This window comes from Mugil cephalus, chromosome 21 (genome assembly GCF_022458985.1).
Source record: "Mugil cephalus isolate CIBA_MC_2020 chromosome 21, CIBA_Mcephalus_1.1, whole genome shotgun sequence".
NCBI lineage: Eukaryota > Metazoa > Chordata > Actinopteri > Mugiliformes > Mugilidae > Mugil > Mugil cephalus.
Genome location: NC_061790.1, coordinates 20,469,174 through 20,487,984, shown reverse-complemented (window position 1 = coordinate 20,487,984; position 18,811 = coordinate 20,469,174). Strand labels below are relative to the sequence as shown.

Genomic DNA, 18,811 nt, shown 5'->3' with positions numbered 1-18,811 from the left:
GCTACTGGCCTGTAGTCATTCAGGCAGGTCATTCAGGTGGGCTCTTCTTAGATAGGAGGATGATCTTTAGAGATGAGAAAAAATAAATACCACTGCAATGCCAGTAAGAAGGTGGATTTATTGTTAGTCTGACCTTCATATCATAGCTTTGGGTCCATTATCTGTAGCTTACTCCAACTGATGATTAACATTCACACACTCTTTATGCCGTGATTGGCCAGCTTAATAGAGGTGAGAGAGGACTTGTATGTGACCCAGTATCACACAATCAATGTCTCCCTGCAGAGATTGTCTGAATTATCTTTTTTTTTTTTTTTTTTAATTATATTATGTCTCCTCTCTTTCTGTTGTGACCAGTGTTTCTCTTCCTCGTCCAAGTGTGTTTACTGTGGTTCTGACCACAGTAAACACACTTTATTTATGGCTTGACAGCATGTCTTGAGAACTACTTATGAGATAAGATTATGATCTGGTCCACTGTGGGATAAAGGATTATTTTATTTTATTATATATTTATTTTATGTATTCAAAACTATCAACATTTTAAAGTTAATCAATTATTGTTGTCACTGAGAAATTTATCATGTTTTGTGAATTCGGTATCAATCTAATGAGTTGGTGGCATTTCAGTTTATTGGCCATTGTGTTTTTTTTTCTGTTAGAGTCTGGGCAGAGGGAAACCTAACGAAGACAATGCTGACATCTAGTGTATTGTCAAAGTAGTAAATGTTGCCATGGATCTATCCCCTCCATTTGTTGGAGCTATTTGAGAAGCACTTCTAAGGATACAGGTATCTGCATTCTAAAATAAAACTGACTCTTAATTAACACGACCTGCTCATTATTTTACAACTGTAGCCACAAATGTGTCCGAGCCTATCTTGATCGGTCTAGGGGCCAACTTCATCATGTAGCCGTCCGCCTCGCCTCGCCCCGCCCCGGTGCCGTTGCGCCTCCCATTGATCATCGCTCTCTACCGTGTAGTCTTCTACCTCGGTGCAGTTAGTCCTAATTGCAGCTGTTCAGCAACAAATTCAAAGCAACGTTTTTGAATATTTCCTCCGAACATGGCTTACACAACTGCGGGTGGGACCAAGAAGAAGGTCTGCTACTACTATGACGGTATGGGATATCCTGAATGTGTGAATGGGGAGCCCAAATAGAGGCATCTGGCAGGCTAGCCATTTAGCTAGTTCGTTTAGCTAACGAGCAAGCTCGCCGCTAGCGTTAACACGCATCGATTGAATGGCTTCGGTGTGCTAAACAGTGTCACTGTGTGCTAGCTGTTAAATAAGTCTATTTCTAAAGTTATACGCATCCTGTGTCGAGCAATTGAGTGTTAATAATGGTATGGTTATATTAATATCGTAGATAAATTTCCATACGTGAAATTACTAGACTAACACTTATTGTCATCATCATCGTGTGAGCCTAAATTGCAGCCTTGAACAAGCCTCGAGTGAAGCGTTGACTTATACGCACCAACGTAAATACATGAAAACAACGAGAAACTACCAAACTCAGAATCAATCGTGCATTCATGGAACCAACAGAGAAATGTGTAAGCATTTCAAACATAATGTGCTCAGGCCTAATTGATACGTTTTACTACTTGGTGAGCCTATTTCTCAGGAACTGTATCCTGTCCCTAAGGAGTCACTAATTCTTACGGACGGGGTGGCATCTCATAGGCCCGACACTAAAAATTGATAATAGGTGTTGAGGAAACTGGTCTTACTCGAGGGATGTCTGACAAATTCCTTAGACTTAGTCGAAGCATATGTGCGTTCACATAAAGTGCTGCATTCATTGCTTCTGATTAGTTTTATTTTACTGAACATTTCTCACCAGAGCAATAACCCTGTCAGTCTTTTACAGCCTATCTAAAGAGATGACATAAACAGACCCAAACCAGTAATGAATAGATGCCATCTAGGGATGTTCCGATATCGAGGTCTGGTATCGAGCGACCATATGTTTGTACAATCCAATTCAATAATGTGTTTAGTGTGTAATTTGTCTCTAAAGCTGTGCCAGTGTTGGCACCTCTCCCCTCTTATTTTCCCTCACATGTGGGTTTGACTAACAACTGAAATCTAGCCAACTTTGTAGAAAGTACTGGGCTATAAATTATGCATCACCTTTCAGTGTGTATATGGGTAAATATGGAGTTTGGTCCTTATTGCCCATCCCAGTGCTGGGTTTAAAGTATGAACTCTGCGATTCAAATCAGTCTTGATAAACCTTGATAATAGGAATCAAATTGATTCAAAGCAAAACAGATACTAGCCCACACTCTAGCGTATAATAAAACAGAGTCATTATTGTTTTGATATCATTTTGGATTTTAATAGCACTATGACAGTACACAATTTGTTATACCTTAGTTTTGGAAATGCTTTGGTAAGTTTTTGGTATAGCAAAGAAAACCGAAAACATTTTTGTCATTAAATAAATAAATAAATTCTCTGACCATGATTCTCTATTTTCCTTATCTTGAAGCTCAAGTAAATATTGTTGATACCTTCTAGTTTCTTGATAAACATATTCAAATTGCTTATTATTGTCTTTGCAGGCGACATAGGTAATTATTACTATGGACAAGGACATCCCATGAAACCCCATCGTATCCGGATGACTCACAACCTACTTCTAAACTATGGACTGTACAGGAAAATGGAGATCTATGTAGGTTTCCAACAGAGTTATTTAATTACATCATTTGGAAGTCCTTGTTACAGTATTCTTTCAACAAGTTTGTTTTATGTTTCAGAGACCACACAAAGCCACTGCAGAAGACATGACAAAATACCATAGTGATGACTATATCAAGTTTCTCCGATCTATACGGCCAGACAACATGTCAGAATTTAGCAAGCAGATGCAGCGATGTAAGTCCTCATGTCTTCTTTAGAACATAATATTCTACTGTAATAACATTCTCAAAAAAGCTATGCTCCCAGCTTCATTGATCATCATGGTTAATTACAAGAATCTGTGTCTCATTGCAGTCAATGTTGGGGAGGACTGTCCTGTGTTCGACGGCTTGTTTGAGTTCTGTCAACTATCTGCTGGTGGCTCTGCTGGTAAGTTACAAAGAAATAAATTCCATGGATGTAATGCTGACGAGACGAGACAACATATTATGCTGTCACCACTAGGTTTCCTCATCGTGACTGCTTAGTATTACGTCCCTAGATGGGTCTAGGAAAATTTAAGAACAGACACAGGACAATCACGGAAGTCAGGTTTGGATGTAAGGCAAACTTAAGGTTTTTATTACAATACAAAGGTAACTGTAAAACTGCTTGAAGTACCTCCCACCTATAGAGCGCACTTTCCACCACAACCAACTTAAATGGAACTCATAGGTTCAAAGCAGCGGTAGAGCAATAGCAAGCAGCAGCAGAGTCTCAAGCTGGGTCTCATTTCATGTTGGCCCATGGTAGTGATTGGACATTCTGTGGCCAATCCAGACAGTCAGCAGGCATCACCAGATTTTCAAGGTTGAAATCAATTGTGTATTAAACATCTATAGAAACTGACAGGGGAGGGTAGAGAGGAAAACAAAATGTTGCCCCCTGTCTGGCTCGTAACAGGATATTTTTCAGTGGGTGTGCCGAGCTTTTCACTGATCTCTTTATATGGCCGCCTGTTCTAGGTCACACCCACAAAGTTAAACTTTTTTAGTAAATATGATGTTGTCAGAAATTAGTGAACTGTTTACTAGAAACATCCTGCTGGTATCTTTGTTGCAGATGTCAGAGCTGCTCACTCTTAAATTTTAGATTGGATTTGGGGCCAGATATGTACTTGAGAAGTTGTCAGTTCCAATCAAGAAAAAGAAATTGTAGTATTTGTGAATATATAGTGTGCGTTCTCCACAATGGCAAAAGGATGGGTTGGTGCTCACAACCCAAGGCCTACGCAAAGCCTGAAAGTGGGTTTTTAGCGCAGTCTTGGAGATCCGCTGAGGGAGAGATGTAAACTCCCAGGAGCGTGTCTCCATCCGCCTGTAGTGTCTTAAAGCCGGGCACAGACGCACTGTGGTCTGGGAAGTCTGCAACCTGGGAAATCTCCCAGCCTGGGATCCCAGAAGTTCAACGGGAAACTCAGGGCAGTTGCTCTCTTGAATACACCAATAGACACCACAGCCAAACACAAAAAGTGCAAAAGAACAAAACAAAAAAAAAAAACTGAATAAAAACAGTACAGAAAGATAAAAACAGCCAAAATCCATGGTGGCTGTTGGTACCCTGAAATGAAAGCATCAAATAACAATTGAATTTAAAAAAGAAATCATGGAATCAATATTTATCAATATCAATTTTTGACACATGTGAACACACTTATGACATTCTTTCTTTCTTAAATGGAAATCTAATGTTTTTCAGAGAGTTCTTCCCAGTTTTGTTGCAGAAGTTCCCATAAATAACAGAATAATATCTGATGTGAAAGTTTTAAGCCGCTGACAATAGGTTTCGGTATTTCTACCACTGAATAACTGAGTAATTACGAACTACAGTGGTATTAAAATATAATTGATTTTAATTTATGCAAATGTTTTGGATTCTTTAGAATCAGTGTGTGGGTTTTAATTCACTCTGAGAGTGGAACTGTCATCAGACTTGAGTTCAGATATTGTGTGAATGTCACTGCACATTTTTCCAGCTACATCCAACCATCTTAACTCTTAATAGGGCGAGGAGCCGTATTTGGTAGCTTAAGCACATTTTAAATGCTGATCATAAATGATTTCTTAGTTGCCATTAAGACGTGGCCTAATGTTGTCTAATGCGATAATGTGAATGTTAACAGGTGCCTGACTCAGCACTTATCTCCTAATGGTCTAAATACATGTTTACATCTTTTCACCACTTAAGGGCAAGGTATCGTATATGGCTATTTAATTTACCTTGATTTTGTACATGAAAATGAAATGTTTTGAAAAATCATCAAAAAGCATCAAAATAAAAAGTCTTCATATGCCCTACAATAACATAGAGTTGAAATTTTGAATTTCAGACTATTTCAATAAAGGTTAAAATCAATCTGAGGGGCACTGATGAAAAATGGATTGCAGTGTTATGGGGCTCCTCCAAAAAACTTTGTTGTGAATACGTTGTGTTCTGACCTGCAGCTGGATGTCACAGTTTAAAGAACAAATACTGTAAAATCTCATATTTAATCTATTAATAAACTTGCCCAGTACATGTATTTCTTTATATTTAAGCAAATCCAACATGCTTTTTCTTTGTGTATAGCTGGTTCAGTGAAACTGAACAGACAGCAGACGGACATTGCTGTGAACTGGGCAGGAGGACTCCACCATGCGAAGAAGTCTGAAGCCTCTGGGTTCTGCTATGTGAACGACATTGTGCTGGCCATCCTGGAGCTACTCAAGTAAGACCGCTTTCCATTTTACTTCCCATTCTGTGTAGGACTGAAAATACATTAAATGAAAGTAATGCGAACAAAGCAGAAGTAGTGTCTGGGACCTGAATTGCAAGCTCTTTTTCTGTATCATTTGACACACTTAGCATTGTTTGTACTTATCCCAGCTTTGTTTGTTTTGTCCCTCTTTCATAGGTACCACCAGAGGGTGCTGTACATTGATATAGACATCCACCATGGAGATGGGGTGGAGGAGGCTTTCTACACCACAGACAGGGTCATGACTGTGTCTTTCCATAAATATGGGGAGTATTTCCCTGGAACCGGAGACCTCAGGGTAACGCTCCCATTTAATTGCTCTGGAAAGTCAGTACTTTTTGGTGAAATGAGTAAAACATCTTAGTGTGAAGAGTTCATATTCATTTAAGTGGAAGGGGGTGTTTAACAGTTAGAAACAATACAATATGTCTTTGAGTGAGTATTTTTACAGAATTGCATTATTTATTCAATGATCTGTTTCTCTGTGTCATTTAGGATATTGGAGCTGGAAAAGGCAAATATTATGCTGTCAACTTCCCACTGAGGGATGGCATTGATGATGAGTCATACGAGCAAATTTTCAAGCCTGTGAGTGTGAACATTACAATAAGTGTGACAAAACACTGTTAATGGTATACATAGCAAGACTCTCCCAAAAAAATTGTAGACCTTTGCAAAAACAATCCCTCTCAGTCTTCACTTAGGATCTACAAGAAATTTTATGTGCAGACTGTGTTCTCCATGTTTAAAAATGGTTACTGACATATCCTGAGTATGCCTTTAAAGGGGGGAAACAAAGCTCTCAATGAAGTAAACAGCATTTGATAAATGGAGTTACGCTCTTACCTAATATTTAACACATGCAAACGTTAGTATATATAAAGAAAAACACTACAGTCATTATATCTTTTTTTTAGTATGGTTGTCTCCATCTTGCCGTATCATGCTTTGTGATATCGGAGAGATGCTTGACAATTGCAACAGACAGTCAGTGCGTTTACATGCACAGCTTAATCAAGCTATGCTCTGAATTTGCTTTTCTGATTGCACTCCTTGTCCCAGTTTACATGCAGCGAAGTTAATCGAATAACTGACGGGAACATGTTCTCCTCCTCCACACTAGGTGGTGATATGTGTCTTTTCAGCGGGTTAATACCATGTTAATACAGCCCCTTTCCGGTTGATCTGTTACGTATAATAAACAAAAGTCATTCATGTAACAGACTGGCATTTAAACAATTAGATGGATAATAGTTCACTTTTTTAAATCATGTACGTAATGTGCATGCTACTTATGGCGCAGATAAGATGCACGCTATCCCTCAGACATGTTACAAATGTTATCCTGTCGTAGTCAGATTAAGCATATACATACCCGAGAAACCCAAATTCCAATCGCAATTCCCAACATTATCTGGGTGTCTTAATCGGATAAGGAGAACTCCGATTACATGCACTTATGTTATCCAGTTAGAGTCCAATTAAGGCAATAATTATTTTTTTTTTATGAGCATGTAAATGCTCTGAGTGACACACAGAAGAGAGAGCAGGAGAAAGATGGGTAATGGAAGATAGATCAGTTTAAGTCAGATAGTGAAAGATACATGAGTACAGTTTTTGGGTGAAACTGCTTAAATCTTGCATGGTTAGGCTGACCGGATTTTTCAGCGACTGGAACCAAACCTTTTTGAATTGAGGTCCCAGGGTGAAAAGGATGCATAACCAAGTGAATTTATAACAGACAACATATCTTTCCATTTCAGTTTCATCGAAAATGCTTCATTGTCTTCAGCAGCTGAAGGGTCCAACCAAGTCCAACATAGTCAATGACGTCACTTCAAAATGGTGACTCACTAGCTAGAAAGTTGGATTGAAATTATGATAAATAAAGTTCTTAAGTCTTTGACTTTAGGAACTTTTTTACATTTAACTTTAGCAAAAGTGTTTCTAATTTCTAATACAGTCTGATATTTGTCAGTTGGTAACTTTGCTATTACCTTTCAGAAACAAGTATAAAAAAAAAAATAAGAAAAACAGTGGTTATTGCTGCTCTTGCCTTCATTTCATCTGTACAACACAAGCTGTTTGTTGTCTTTTTTGGAAGACTGATATAAATGTGAAACAGCTTGACCTGTCTTTTCGCACTGAAAAGCCACTGTAGACAAAAATAACAAATGGATGCTTTTATGACTATGTGGTCACCTGCAGGTGATGGCCAAGGTGATGGAGATGTACCAGCCCAGCGCAGTGGTTCTTCAGTGCGGTGCAGACTCTCTTTCTGGAGATCGCCTCGGCTGCTTTAACCTCACCATCCGCGGTACAGATGCTCAGTAAATATTGAAAAATACTGATAAAAGATAATGCGTGCGTATATCATATAGGAAGTGATGAATTATTCCTCTTGTTCATACCAGGACATGCCAAGTGTGTGGAATACATGAAATCCTTTAACCTCCCGCTACTCATGCTGGGTGGAGGAGGATACACCATCCGCAACGTGGCCCGCTGCTGGACCTATGAGACTGCTGTGGCTCTGGACACAGACATCCCTGATGGTTTGTCACTCATTTTGTATCAATGACTGCAAACAATAGTAAAAAGAGGTTTGATTGTAGCATGGTTAGGTTAAGATAGCCAGTGCCAGCCAAGATCAACAAGTCTCAACCTTTTTGGCCAAGGTGCCTTATAAGGAAACCATTTAGTCTCAGGCTGCAGATAAGGCACAATCTACACAATACACACAATAACACAATACTTAATATTTTAGAATTTCAACTTGGACTCGAGGAAAAAGTGATTAGATTTTGGTCAGAGCTGGTGTGCCCTTACTTATCACTCGCTTTGATCACACAACTCATCTTTGGCCTTGCCATGATAACCGTGGCAAAGTTTCACACAATGTCGCAGTGTTACAATAGTATAATACTGAAGGGAGGGATGTCATTTTATATCCAAAATGTCAGAGACAGAGGAATCTGGACATCTATGGAATTGAGCAAAGGTTCAACCATGAGAAAGACAGCCAAACTTTTAGGGGAATGCCACTTGTATACAAAAGTCTACACAAGAATACTGCATGCATGGAAAACCCAGATAAATAGTATTAATATTAAGTAAACTGAAATGTGGGTAATGTAGACTCCAGAGTTCTGGGAAGACGATTGTATGGACTACAATGAATTATTTTATCTAACTCATCACATTGAGTCCTGCAGCATTCAGCCCCGAAAATTAGCACCACCCCTTGGTTGTAATTGGGAAAAAAAGGTTTTGTGTTCAGTCAACTTGACTGAATACATTTGTTGTAGTGTAGAACAGGGGGAGCATCTCAAACACTGGAGTAGGTAATTTAACAGTAGTTGTGTTGTATCTGCAGCCTTGGGTGTTGGAATGTCTGGAAGGTGGAGTTGATGGGGTATCCGGTTAATGTTTTATGACTTCACTTTGAAAAGGACTGTCCTGCTTCCCACAGTTGGTCACTGGGAGCTGATTCAGCAGACCGTTCCAGTGAGTGTGTACCACATAAAGAGAGGATATAATCAGAGGCTCTCAAATGGCCAGTAGTTCTCTTAATGGAATTTGAAGACGTTAACTGAACTCCCCCATTCATTTCAATCGGCCTTGCCCTCTGTGAGGACTGGGTTATGTTCTAAAGCTTCAGTAAATCATATTAACAGGTGTGTTAGAACCACTCTTTTCATCCCAAATCATTTGAAGTGAAGTGCTGTGTTCAGCTCAATTTGTTACAGTTTGCTTACACTTCTTATTAAACTGTGTTTCTGTTGCAGAACTGCCGTACAATGATTATTTTGAGTACTTTGGGCCTGACTTCAAGCTGCACATCAGCCCCTCCAACATGACCAATCAGAACACACAAGAGTACATGGACAAGATAAAGTATGTACAATTATGTGAACATAAATCATTAGTTAAGGATTTCATTACATATGCAGTGTTTTTCCTTTGGTTTACAGCTTTGAGGGTGTGGGGTGAGGTGTCTTCAGGTATCAACTTCTGTAGTAATGTGGCGTTATAGTCATTCATGCAATCATGTTATATATAGAAAATGAAAATAACGGACCGAGCGTGGGGGGTGCTGTTGGTTGGCAGGACGCCCCCTATGCAACACAGCATATAGTTATCATTACTATATCATAATAACTGTGTGTTAAGTTATAATTATAACAATGAGTTATGCATGTCAGCTCTACTGCTCTACACTATTTGTGTGTCTGTTTGTGTGGGATGTGGGATTGAGTGAATGAGAAACCACTTTAAACTTCAGTTGCATTAACATCACCCGAATCCAATCACAAGTGTTTAGCTTTCAGTACAAGTGTGAACACACAAAGAATGCATTGATATTGCATTTGAGAGATCCGATCACAGACTGCATTTAATTATTAGCTTGTTGGTCATCTGTGTTGCTCTAAAAAGGTGCCGCACAAACAATATATGATGTGGTGGTTGATAAAGCTCTGAAATGCACTTGGGAACACTCTAACGTAATGTTCTATATTTGTATTTTCAGGCAGCGGCTGTTTGAGAACCTGCGGATGCTGCCTCATGCTCCTGGAGTTCAGATGCAGGCCATCCCAGAGGATGCCATCCCAGACGACACGGTGGATGAGGACACAGAGGATCCTGACAAACGCTTGTCTAGTAAGACTGCTGTCCATTTTGACACATCATCCTTTCTGGTAATAGATATCCAGTAAAACTGTGGCCGCCACAAATGCAAAAAGATAAATAGCATAGGACTGTGAAAAACCTGAAAAGGTGGCTGCTATCGGTATTTACAAAAAGTAGGCATTGCTTACTCTAGCTCTGCCCTACATACATCTTTCACATACTAATGTATATGCAGTATGCAAAGCTGGCTGGTGTAAGGTAGCACAGCTAAATTAAATATACATCAATTTTTACAATAAGATGTTAAAAGGCCACAGGTAAAAAATCTATGGTCCATAATCTCGCTTGGTTCATCTGTACCAGTGACCTCTAGTGGCTTTTTTTTTTAATTCCAGACAACACAGTGTTACAAAGCCAAAGAAAAGCAGCTGAGATTTTAGATTTTGTTGATCTAGGATGTTCGGAATAACTGCAGAAAGAATCAAAAATCAAACCACTGTGGCTGTGTTCCAGCTACTTAAGGCTTGTTTTAGCGCAGTCACAGGGAGCCTTATTTATAAATAATACTGGCTTTTTTCCACATGCATCTGCATCTCAGAATTGCAAACTGAACTGAACCTCAGAAACATCATCTGAACTGAATTATAGTGTGGGAAAATAACATACTAAAAGCCTTTTCTCAAATGAGCTATTTTCCATAAAACTAAGGTTGGAAAGCTGGAACATTTTTTTCAAGCCTGTCTGAGATTTATATATTTAAAATATTGATTGATTGCATTAGATTAGCTTTTGTATAGCAACAGAGTTTAAAATTTACTACCCTCTTGTAACCTTAGTGGACAAAAATAGCCCTGTGATTTTCCATTATAACCACATTTTTTAATCTCTCAGCCATGACTCACTGTAAACATTCAGAAAAAATGGTCAAAATGTGTTCAGCACTAAAATCAGCCATTTTCCCTTTAAGGGTGGACCAGAGGTTACAACATTAGGTTTTGATCATAACAAACTTGAATGAAAGATGTGTAGAGCGAGTGATATCGATGCTTTCACATCATGTCCGATGCTTGGTAACATAATGGCAATAGCAGTAACCAGACCGAAAAGCAACCCAGATTTTAGTGCCACTGAATTTTTAATTACTGCCCCCTTAGCTCTATTGCTGTGCCGGTGCTGACATCCTGTCAGTTTTTCACAGCATGTTTGGACGTAAACCTTCAAAATACTTCAAAATACTTGAATTTGGGTGATTGACTGCAGAGCCGTAACTGTGCCACAGACGCACACTTGGAATTGGCATCCTGCAACAAGTGCTCGAAGGGGTTATTGTGCAAGAGAAAAGGCAGAGAAATGTACCGTCTCTGATAGCCTGCCATACCACCGCTTCTATTTAGGGTTAGGCATTGATAAGATTTTATTGATACTGATGCCATTATCGATTCTGCTCATCAGTCCAATTCTTTATCAATTCCCTTATTAATTCCTCCAGTGAATCTTTGCTCTAGAAGAAGTAGGCACTTGTGGATTCCTGGAAACAACAGAAATTTTATTGAGTTTCTAAACAAGAGATAAGAGCTTGTGTAAGTAAACAAATAGGAAATTGGTCATTGGATCCTCACTAGTGCTGCTCTGCTGAGACTTAGCGGCAGCTGCACTCGTTGACTGGATAACACATGGCACTCTCAGTATTTAATACTTGCGTCGTCAACAAATGCTTTGGTGCCTCCCTTGCTTGAAATTACGGTGCTGCATGAATTGCATGTTGTGCTATTACAGTCCCTGTTAGTGAAGTGAAGCCACACTTTGGACCGTTTCAGCCTCTCTTCCATTGCGTCTTCCGTAAAGATTCTTCATCTTTTGTTTTATGGTGGTCGGGAAAGAACTTTCTGTTGCTTTATTGCCACCATCTGGACTGTGATGTAATGACGCGGCATGAAAAGTATTGATAACTGGAATCGATACGCATGAAGGCTAATGATATCAATGAACTGAACCAGTTGAAACCGGTAAGATCCGAGGCCCATCCCTAGTTTTTATTATGATGATGATGACAGTTTGTTGTGAATTTTATTTTATATTGGTTAATTTATTTCTTAGTCTTAGTTGTATTTATATTATTTAAATTAATATTCTGTACAACTTTCACAAAATGCCTTTTAAAATAAAAAGGATGATGACAAAGTCTGTATGTTTTCCATTTTCAAGCACCGGTTTGGGCACCATTTAAGCACAGGCACCATTTCAGAAGTACTGGTTTGGCACCGGTATCGGATAAAACCTTAACGATATACCCATCCCTAATAACGTGTCATGGCTGAGAGTGTTTTGGTAAAAAACAACAGCGACTTTAAATAATCAAACTGGGTTAAAGGATTAATATCCCCAAACTGATGGAATTTTTGGTAGTTTTGTAAAGTGCAAAAGTTGTGTAAGAGATTCATGCAGGGAAAATATTAATCACAAGAGGATAGTAATTTTGTTTCAGTGGTAAGCTGACCTATTAGAATTTTTTTTTTTTTTTCTTATTTCAAACTTTGTGTAAAGAGTGGCTTTGTTACGAAGAAGTGCCACATACACTAACTGGTGCTTTTTTTGTAACAAAGCCACAAGTGAGGTGGAAAAATTTGTCCTAAAGAATGGTCCTGAGTGCAGGGTGAAAATGATTCATTCTATACAAGAATAAAACAATAACTCATTAAACAGGATGAAAGGTGTGCATGTACTGTCCGCATAGTTTTTGTGCATTTTTTTATCATTTCTTGAAATAACGAAAAATAGTCAGGCCTGATCAGCCAATCCTATTACATCACATCATTTAAATTTGTAACAACAATTACCTGATAAAAAGTGGGTAGGACAGCCTTGCAAGACAGATGATCTTACAAATGTGCAGTAAATTAAATGAGTGGGTCTACTCTGCATGTTCCCCCCACTCACATCATTGTGCAGACTCCTCTAGTATTCCCTCATGCATGACACTCAGCATGTATTGACAGACTGCCCACAGGGAATGCCATCCATCAGTGCATGTCGTTGTGTGATTGCAGTTCGCGCCACTGATAAGAGGATAGCCTGTGATGAAGAGTTCTCTGACTCCGAGGACGAAGGGGAGGGAGGCAGGAGGAATGTCATCAACCACAAGAAGGGAGCCAAAAGGCCCAGAGTGGACGAGGACAAAAAGGAAGGGGAGGAGAAGACAGCTGGTTGGTTACTCTGAATTTAGTCACAGAAAACTTTATCTTCAGTGATGACATGATGCTGGACATGGTTTAAAGGCTATTATGTTCTCCATCCCACCTTAGATATAAAGGAAGAAGAGAAGACGAAGGACAGCAGTACTGAGAAGACCAACTCAAAAGGGTGGGTTTCAATTTTTTTTGATCAAAACAAATGTTCAGATTTGTTTGGATTTTGTTTTGATATCAGAACATTGGCATTGACTAAAATGGAATTTAATCTAAGTCCACCTGTGACTAACTAGTTCTAACCAAAAATGAACACATAGTATTGGTATTTTTTATGGTTTAATATGAATCCATTTCTCTCTTCAGAAAATAGCCATACGCTCGCAGTCAACCATGAAAAAAATATACGTGACTAAACTTCTACCACACTGTCAGGTTATGGTCCTCTTTTGAGGAAAATTTTACATTATTTGACTTTCCTTTATGGCCATTATAAAATGCCTACTAAAATTTTTGCAGTGTATAGACAGGCCCCCTTTGCGAGTTAGTTCCTCTCTCTGCAATACATTTCTCTGACACTCATGTTACTCTTGGCTCTTTGATGTATTTGGGTTTTCTCCCTGCTTTATCTCTGCAGTTCAGATGTGGATAGACTTTACACTTATTCAACAAATTAAAATACCTTAAATGTTAAAGGTAAGGGGGGTGGGCATGACAGGAAATTAGCATCAATTAATAATATCCAGGAAATGAAGAATACTTTGTGCACTCAAGAACAACTTGAAAGAGGTCTTTATTGCTTTACCTAGTATATTGTCAACAAGTTGTTATGTAGTTCATCCACATGTTCCATAAGTTCTCAAATGTATCCTTTTCCAGCCTGAAGAATGAAAGTTAGCCTCTCCATTTCAAAAATATCTTGGACCACTTTGATCCAGTCCTTGACTGTAAGAGAATCTTTTTTAACCATCTCCTCATGATCGCTTTCTTACTAGCGAGAAGGAGAATCTTGTACTTGTATTTATTCTCAAATCCCTTGTACAGTGTTCGGCCTTAACCCCAGATGTAAGGCCTCACACTTTGAGGGTATCACTATTGCCATATTTTTTTCCACAGTCACCTTAGTTTCTTTCCAATATTTTGATGTGCATCCTCTTTGACACATTCCTTTTTCCACCCATATTCTCTCCCAAGAAAGAGATGATGTACTTTTCCATTGTTGTGAAATTATTTGTTCCCATGTCTCAAGGTGTATCGTTATGCTACTGTCTTTCTCCCATTTCTCTTTTATTTATGTATATATATATATAGTGTCTCCCCTTTCTAGTAAACACCTTATATATTTTTGATATGTTCCTGTGTCCAAGGTCTGATCTATAACTAAGTAGAAAAATCTTCAGTATACCCGGATGGGTTGGTTGGCTCTCTTCTCTCTTCATTGTTTTCTCTACATAATGCCTAAGTTGCACATATCTATAAAATTCCAAGTTAGTTAGACCAAAACAATTTTTAAGATTTTGAAATTGTCGCAGTGAGCCCCCCTCATAGAGGCCACTGTGTTTCGTTAACCCTTTATCACTCACTGTTTAAAACCTGCGTCCATTCTGTTTGGTAAAAAGTCAGTCATATCCAATCCATCTCAAGATCCAGTACGGTTCCCTAGCTTTGTTTTCAGTGATTAGCCTGTGGAAGAGCCTAACTGGTATATTTACCCAAGGGTTTATGTCATTGAGGTGCTTGTAATGGGATATCACTAGATATTTGAAGATCTATCTCTTTCCACCTAGCATTATAGGATGGATTGCAAATATTAACCAGAACTTTTATTTGTGCTGCTCGGTAGTCATTTCTGATGTTTAGAAAGGAGAGGCCTCCTTTTTTTTTTTTTTAGCTATTGAAGAGTCTTAAAACAAATTCTCAACCTCTTCCCCTGCCAAATGAATTGTGACAGTAATTTGTCTAATTCTTGAACTACTACTCCTTGTTATCGAGTATTTAATTCAAATGTATTTTATTTAACTTCGTTATTAGCTATTTATTGAACTTTTCGACCACAGGTAAGCCAACCATGGATAAATCCCTGTAAAATAGAGCTAGGGCTCTATTTTGTCCTTCTGTAACTGTCGGGAGGAAAAGGGACTCAGGTGATTTGTTTTCCACCTGGTTCTTCTGAGGAATATAAATTCCTATAGTAGTAACAAATTAGAATATCCTAGAAATCATGCTTCACTTGTTTTGTTATTGGGTCTTTAATTTTATGTACAGCTCTGCTTGTTGTTTTCTTAATTTATACGCAAGATCTTTAACTTCCTTGCTGCCAACTTTGTAATATCTCTGCTTCACAAAGGTTAGTTTCTTCTGAATATTCTTCTCATAAAATTCCTTTATCTGATTTTAATCTCACTAATTTTTTGAGTTAAGTGAAGATGGGTATCTTTTTTTATTTTGTCTTTCTAATTTGCCTAGCCCTTTTTCTAGATTATTAAATTTGTCCTGCCTAAGCCTCTTTTGTGGAGCCAATTTTGCAATAATTTTTCCTCTTAAAATGGCCTTTCCAGCATCCCATACCATAAGTGGGGACACCTCCCCATTATCATTTTCAGACAGATACAACAAAAGTTCCTCTTTTACTTCTACCTTCATTTTATCCCTCAGTACATTTAAATTAAGCCTCCAGGAAAATGTATTTTTATTATTTCTTAAATTTAAATCCATGTAGACTGGGCTTTGCATGTCAGTACAAAACCAATGTCTTTACTGTACATAAAAAATAATCAATCCTTGAATAAATTTTGCGTGGTAAGGAATAAAAAGTATAGTCTCTGGATGTCGGATGTCTGGATGAACTCTCTGCATACATCACAGATACCCATCTCTCTTAGCACCTTTTCCACCTTTTTACCTACTGTGATATTCTGCAGCTGGAGAGTGCAGAGTTGGTCTTTACACATCCCCCTTTCAGTCAGGGTTCAGTCTCATATTGAAGCCACCTCCACAAACAACCATTCCTTGGAAGTTTGTAATCATCAGATTAAAAATGTGACTGTAAAAGACCCACATTGCACCAGGAGGTGCATAAACATTCAGGAGAATAATTTCTGATCCTTACGGTTGGGTTATATTATACCTTCTCTCCTTGTCTATAATTTCCATCAGCATCCGCGTGAGATCGGTGGGGGGGGGGGGGGGGTTTTGCCATGAATCCTTATATTGTTCCATTTCGTTTGTCCTTCTTGGTCCGTTAGCTTTTCTTCCAATTTAGCCTGTGGCTTCAACAGCTCCCTTGTTGCCTCCTCCAGCCCAAGTACTCTTTTCTCTGTCTCTGACATTCGTATTTCGGCTTCATTGATTCTGTTGTCATTTGCCTTAATATCGCTTCTTATTTCCGGACGGTGTCTGCATTTTCATGCCTAAATTCTCGAAGATCTTGCAGTATCGTCTATATGTTAGCCATAGTTAAGTCTGCCTGCAGCTTCCTGGCGTCAGGGTGGCTATCTGTGTCGCCTTTGTCTGATTCTTTTTTGTCCAAGTAGGCAGTTACAATCTGTGAATAATTTTTTCTGCTTCTTCTGGGCATATTGAAAACGCCTCTTGAACTTTTGTTGGTAGTACTCAAAAATCATTGAAAAGTACAGCCTTTTTCTTACTGATCATGGAGCTCTGTATTTGTGCTGCAAACTGCATGGCTGCTCAACCGGAATCGAAAAGAGAAGTTTTTAATTTAAACACTTACATTTATGTCCTTTACAGTGGAAGGAGGCTCAGGAAACTCATTTTCTTCCACTCACAACATGACTTGAATATCTTCCACTTGAAATCCTGTTACATTTAGAGTTTAGGACCTGTTGGTATAAATGACATCCCAGCAGTGCTACTAACCATATTAACATATTTATGCCTTTAATGTATTATTCAGTTGGGCTGGACCAGTAATGTAATAGCATAATAACCTATAAGTAATGACTTATCAATTTTTTTCCCGTTTGTTTTAGTGCAAAGAAGAACATGTAAATGTTCACGTTTAATAAACTATCCTTAAAAAAGTGAAATGTTTTAAAAAATTATTGCAATTTGGGCTTTCTGTCTGATGTTTAGTCCTCGGCCTCATTGTTGTGTTCTGTTCACTCTCACTAAAACAGTGGACAAATTAGGGATAGCAGTTATTTTCATAGAAATTTTTCAGTCTTATATGTAATTTTCTCATTTTGCAAATTACATATTGCAATATATATTACAATAATATTGCAGGCCAGATTAGACCCTCTGGTGGAACACTTTCATTCTCTAAGCAGGCAATGGTAATGATGCAGCATTTTTTCAAAAGTTTACCTTAGCCAGTCTAAATGTTGGCTGTTGCTTCTCCTTTTCCCTGTGCAGTGTGAAGACTGAGCAGACCAGCAGTGCCTGAAGAGAGCTCTTTATCCACATACATGATTTGACCGGTGCTGTCTACCCCCAAGGATCCAACTGTTCACTGAAATGCCATCAGCAGCATTATATTTATTATGACTATTTTCTACTTGTAAATCTCTTGTGAGTTGTCTCTTTGTGTAGTGCCTCAGTTTGATTCTCCACTCTAAATCGCCATACTCCATCATTTGATACTATTTGAACCATGATTCCAATGTGCTTGATCTTCTGAAGGAAACATCAGCTTATATGCTATATGGCAACTGTGGGTAAACCATTAGAGAAACTTAGGGGGACTTTATGGTTAAATTTTGATATTCTGAATTTGTCAATAAAACTTTTTATACCATTTCCTTGATATGCGTGGCTGCTGTTCTGCTGTAATGGAGATGTTGAACCACACTGGGGTGCTCTGGAACGTTTCAGATCAGAGCCGTAGATTAGAGAGTCTGGCCAACTCAAATCACGGGCGCCATGTTGGACACCTCGGAGGTAAGATTCAAAGCCGATTCAAAGGCGGGTGTGTTGAATGTTGAAATAAATGCCAATAAATATTTTTTCCGTTAACGGGCCTGTAAATGTTATTGCCAACGTCTGTCAATATGTAAAAGGATCTCACTTAAATATCCCATGGTCTATTTGCTTTAAATATCTTAAATGAGCCTGTAAAATGCTTTGTAGCCCAATCACCGCATCAGTCACGGAACTGTTTACTTTCCACGCAGTCTTCCGTTTTCATCCATCGCCATACTCGGACAAATGTTCCTTTTCCCCGCTGTCCAAAATCGCTCCTTTAATGGAAGCAGGTCTCTGGGATTACCGAGATTTACCAATAAAAGTTTGAAGTAGCTTCCAAGTTATGCTTTCTTGTTGCGTTTATATAATACCGAATGAAGTCCTAGATATTTGCAAATATTTCCCCATTAAAGTACCTTCAATTTGTCTTCGCAGGTAACAAGAATCTTAAATAGTTGGCTTTTTGAATTGAGTTTGGCGTGGCAGACAAAATGCTGGTGCAGGATAGGGGCCTGCATTTAGTGGGGTAAACTAGTTAAATTAAAATTAACCTTCTAAGCATGGTGCACTTCCAAGGTCACTACTTTTCCTTTTATTAATTCAGCGCGTAGAAAGCCCAATAAGGACGTGTGTAA

At 38.6% G+C, this 18,811-nt stretch overlaps 1 protein-coding gene across 1 annotated transcript; it reads left to right on the top strand.

Moving 5' to 3' along the window:
• Positions 1-954: 954 nt before the first annotated feature.
• LOC124998792 (histone deacetylase 2) lies at positions 955-18,018 on the top strand. Its single transcript, XM_047573337.1, has 14 exons — positions 955-1,122; positions 2,576-2,688; positions 2,774-2,891; positions 3,012-3,086; positions 5,265-5,403; positions 5,590-5,731; positions 5,929-6,021; positions 7,642-7,750; positions 7,848-7,988; positions 9,222-9,330; positions 9,965-10,095; positions 13,113-13,268; positions 13,368-13,425; positions 17,628-18,018. Exons 1-14 carry the CDS (start codon positions 1,068-1,070, stop codon positions 17,656-17,658), a joined length of 1,470 nt encoding a protein of 489 aa, XP_047429293.1. The 5' UTR covers positions 955-1,067; the 3' UTR covers positions 17,659-18,018.
• The last annotated feature ends 793 nt before the right edge of the window (positions 18,019-18,811 follow it).

What these genes read in the sequence shown, in the direction of transcription:
- LOC124998792 (XM_047573337.1), top strand. Translation starts at nt 1,068, where the DNA reads ATGGCTTACACAACTGCGGGTGGGACCAAGAAGAAGGTCTGCTACTAC. An exon ending in ACAGGAAAATGGAGATCTAT is followed by an intron (nt 2,689 to 2,773) that starts GTAGGTTTCCAA and finishes TTTATGTTTCAG; the next exon opens with AGACCACACAAAGCCACTGC. An exon ending in TAGCAAGCAGATGCAGCGAT is followed by an intron (nt 2,892 to 3,011) that starts GTAAGTCCTCAT and finishes GTCTCATTGCAG; the next exon opens with TCAATGTTGGGGAGGACTGT.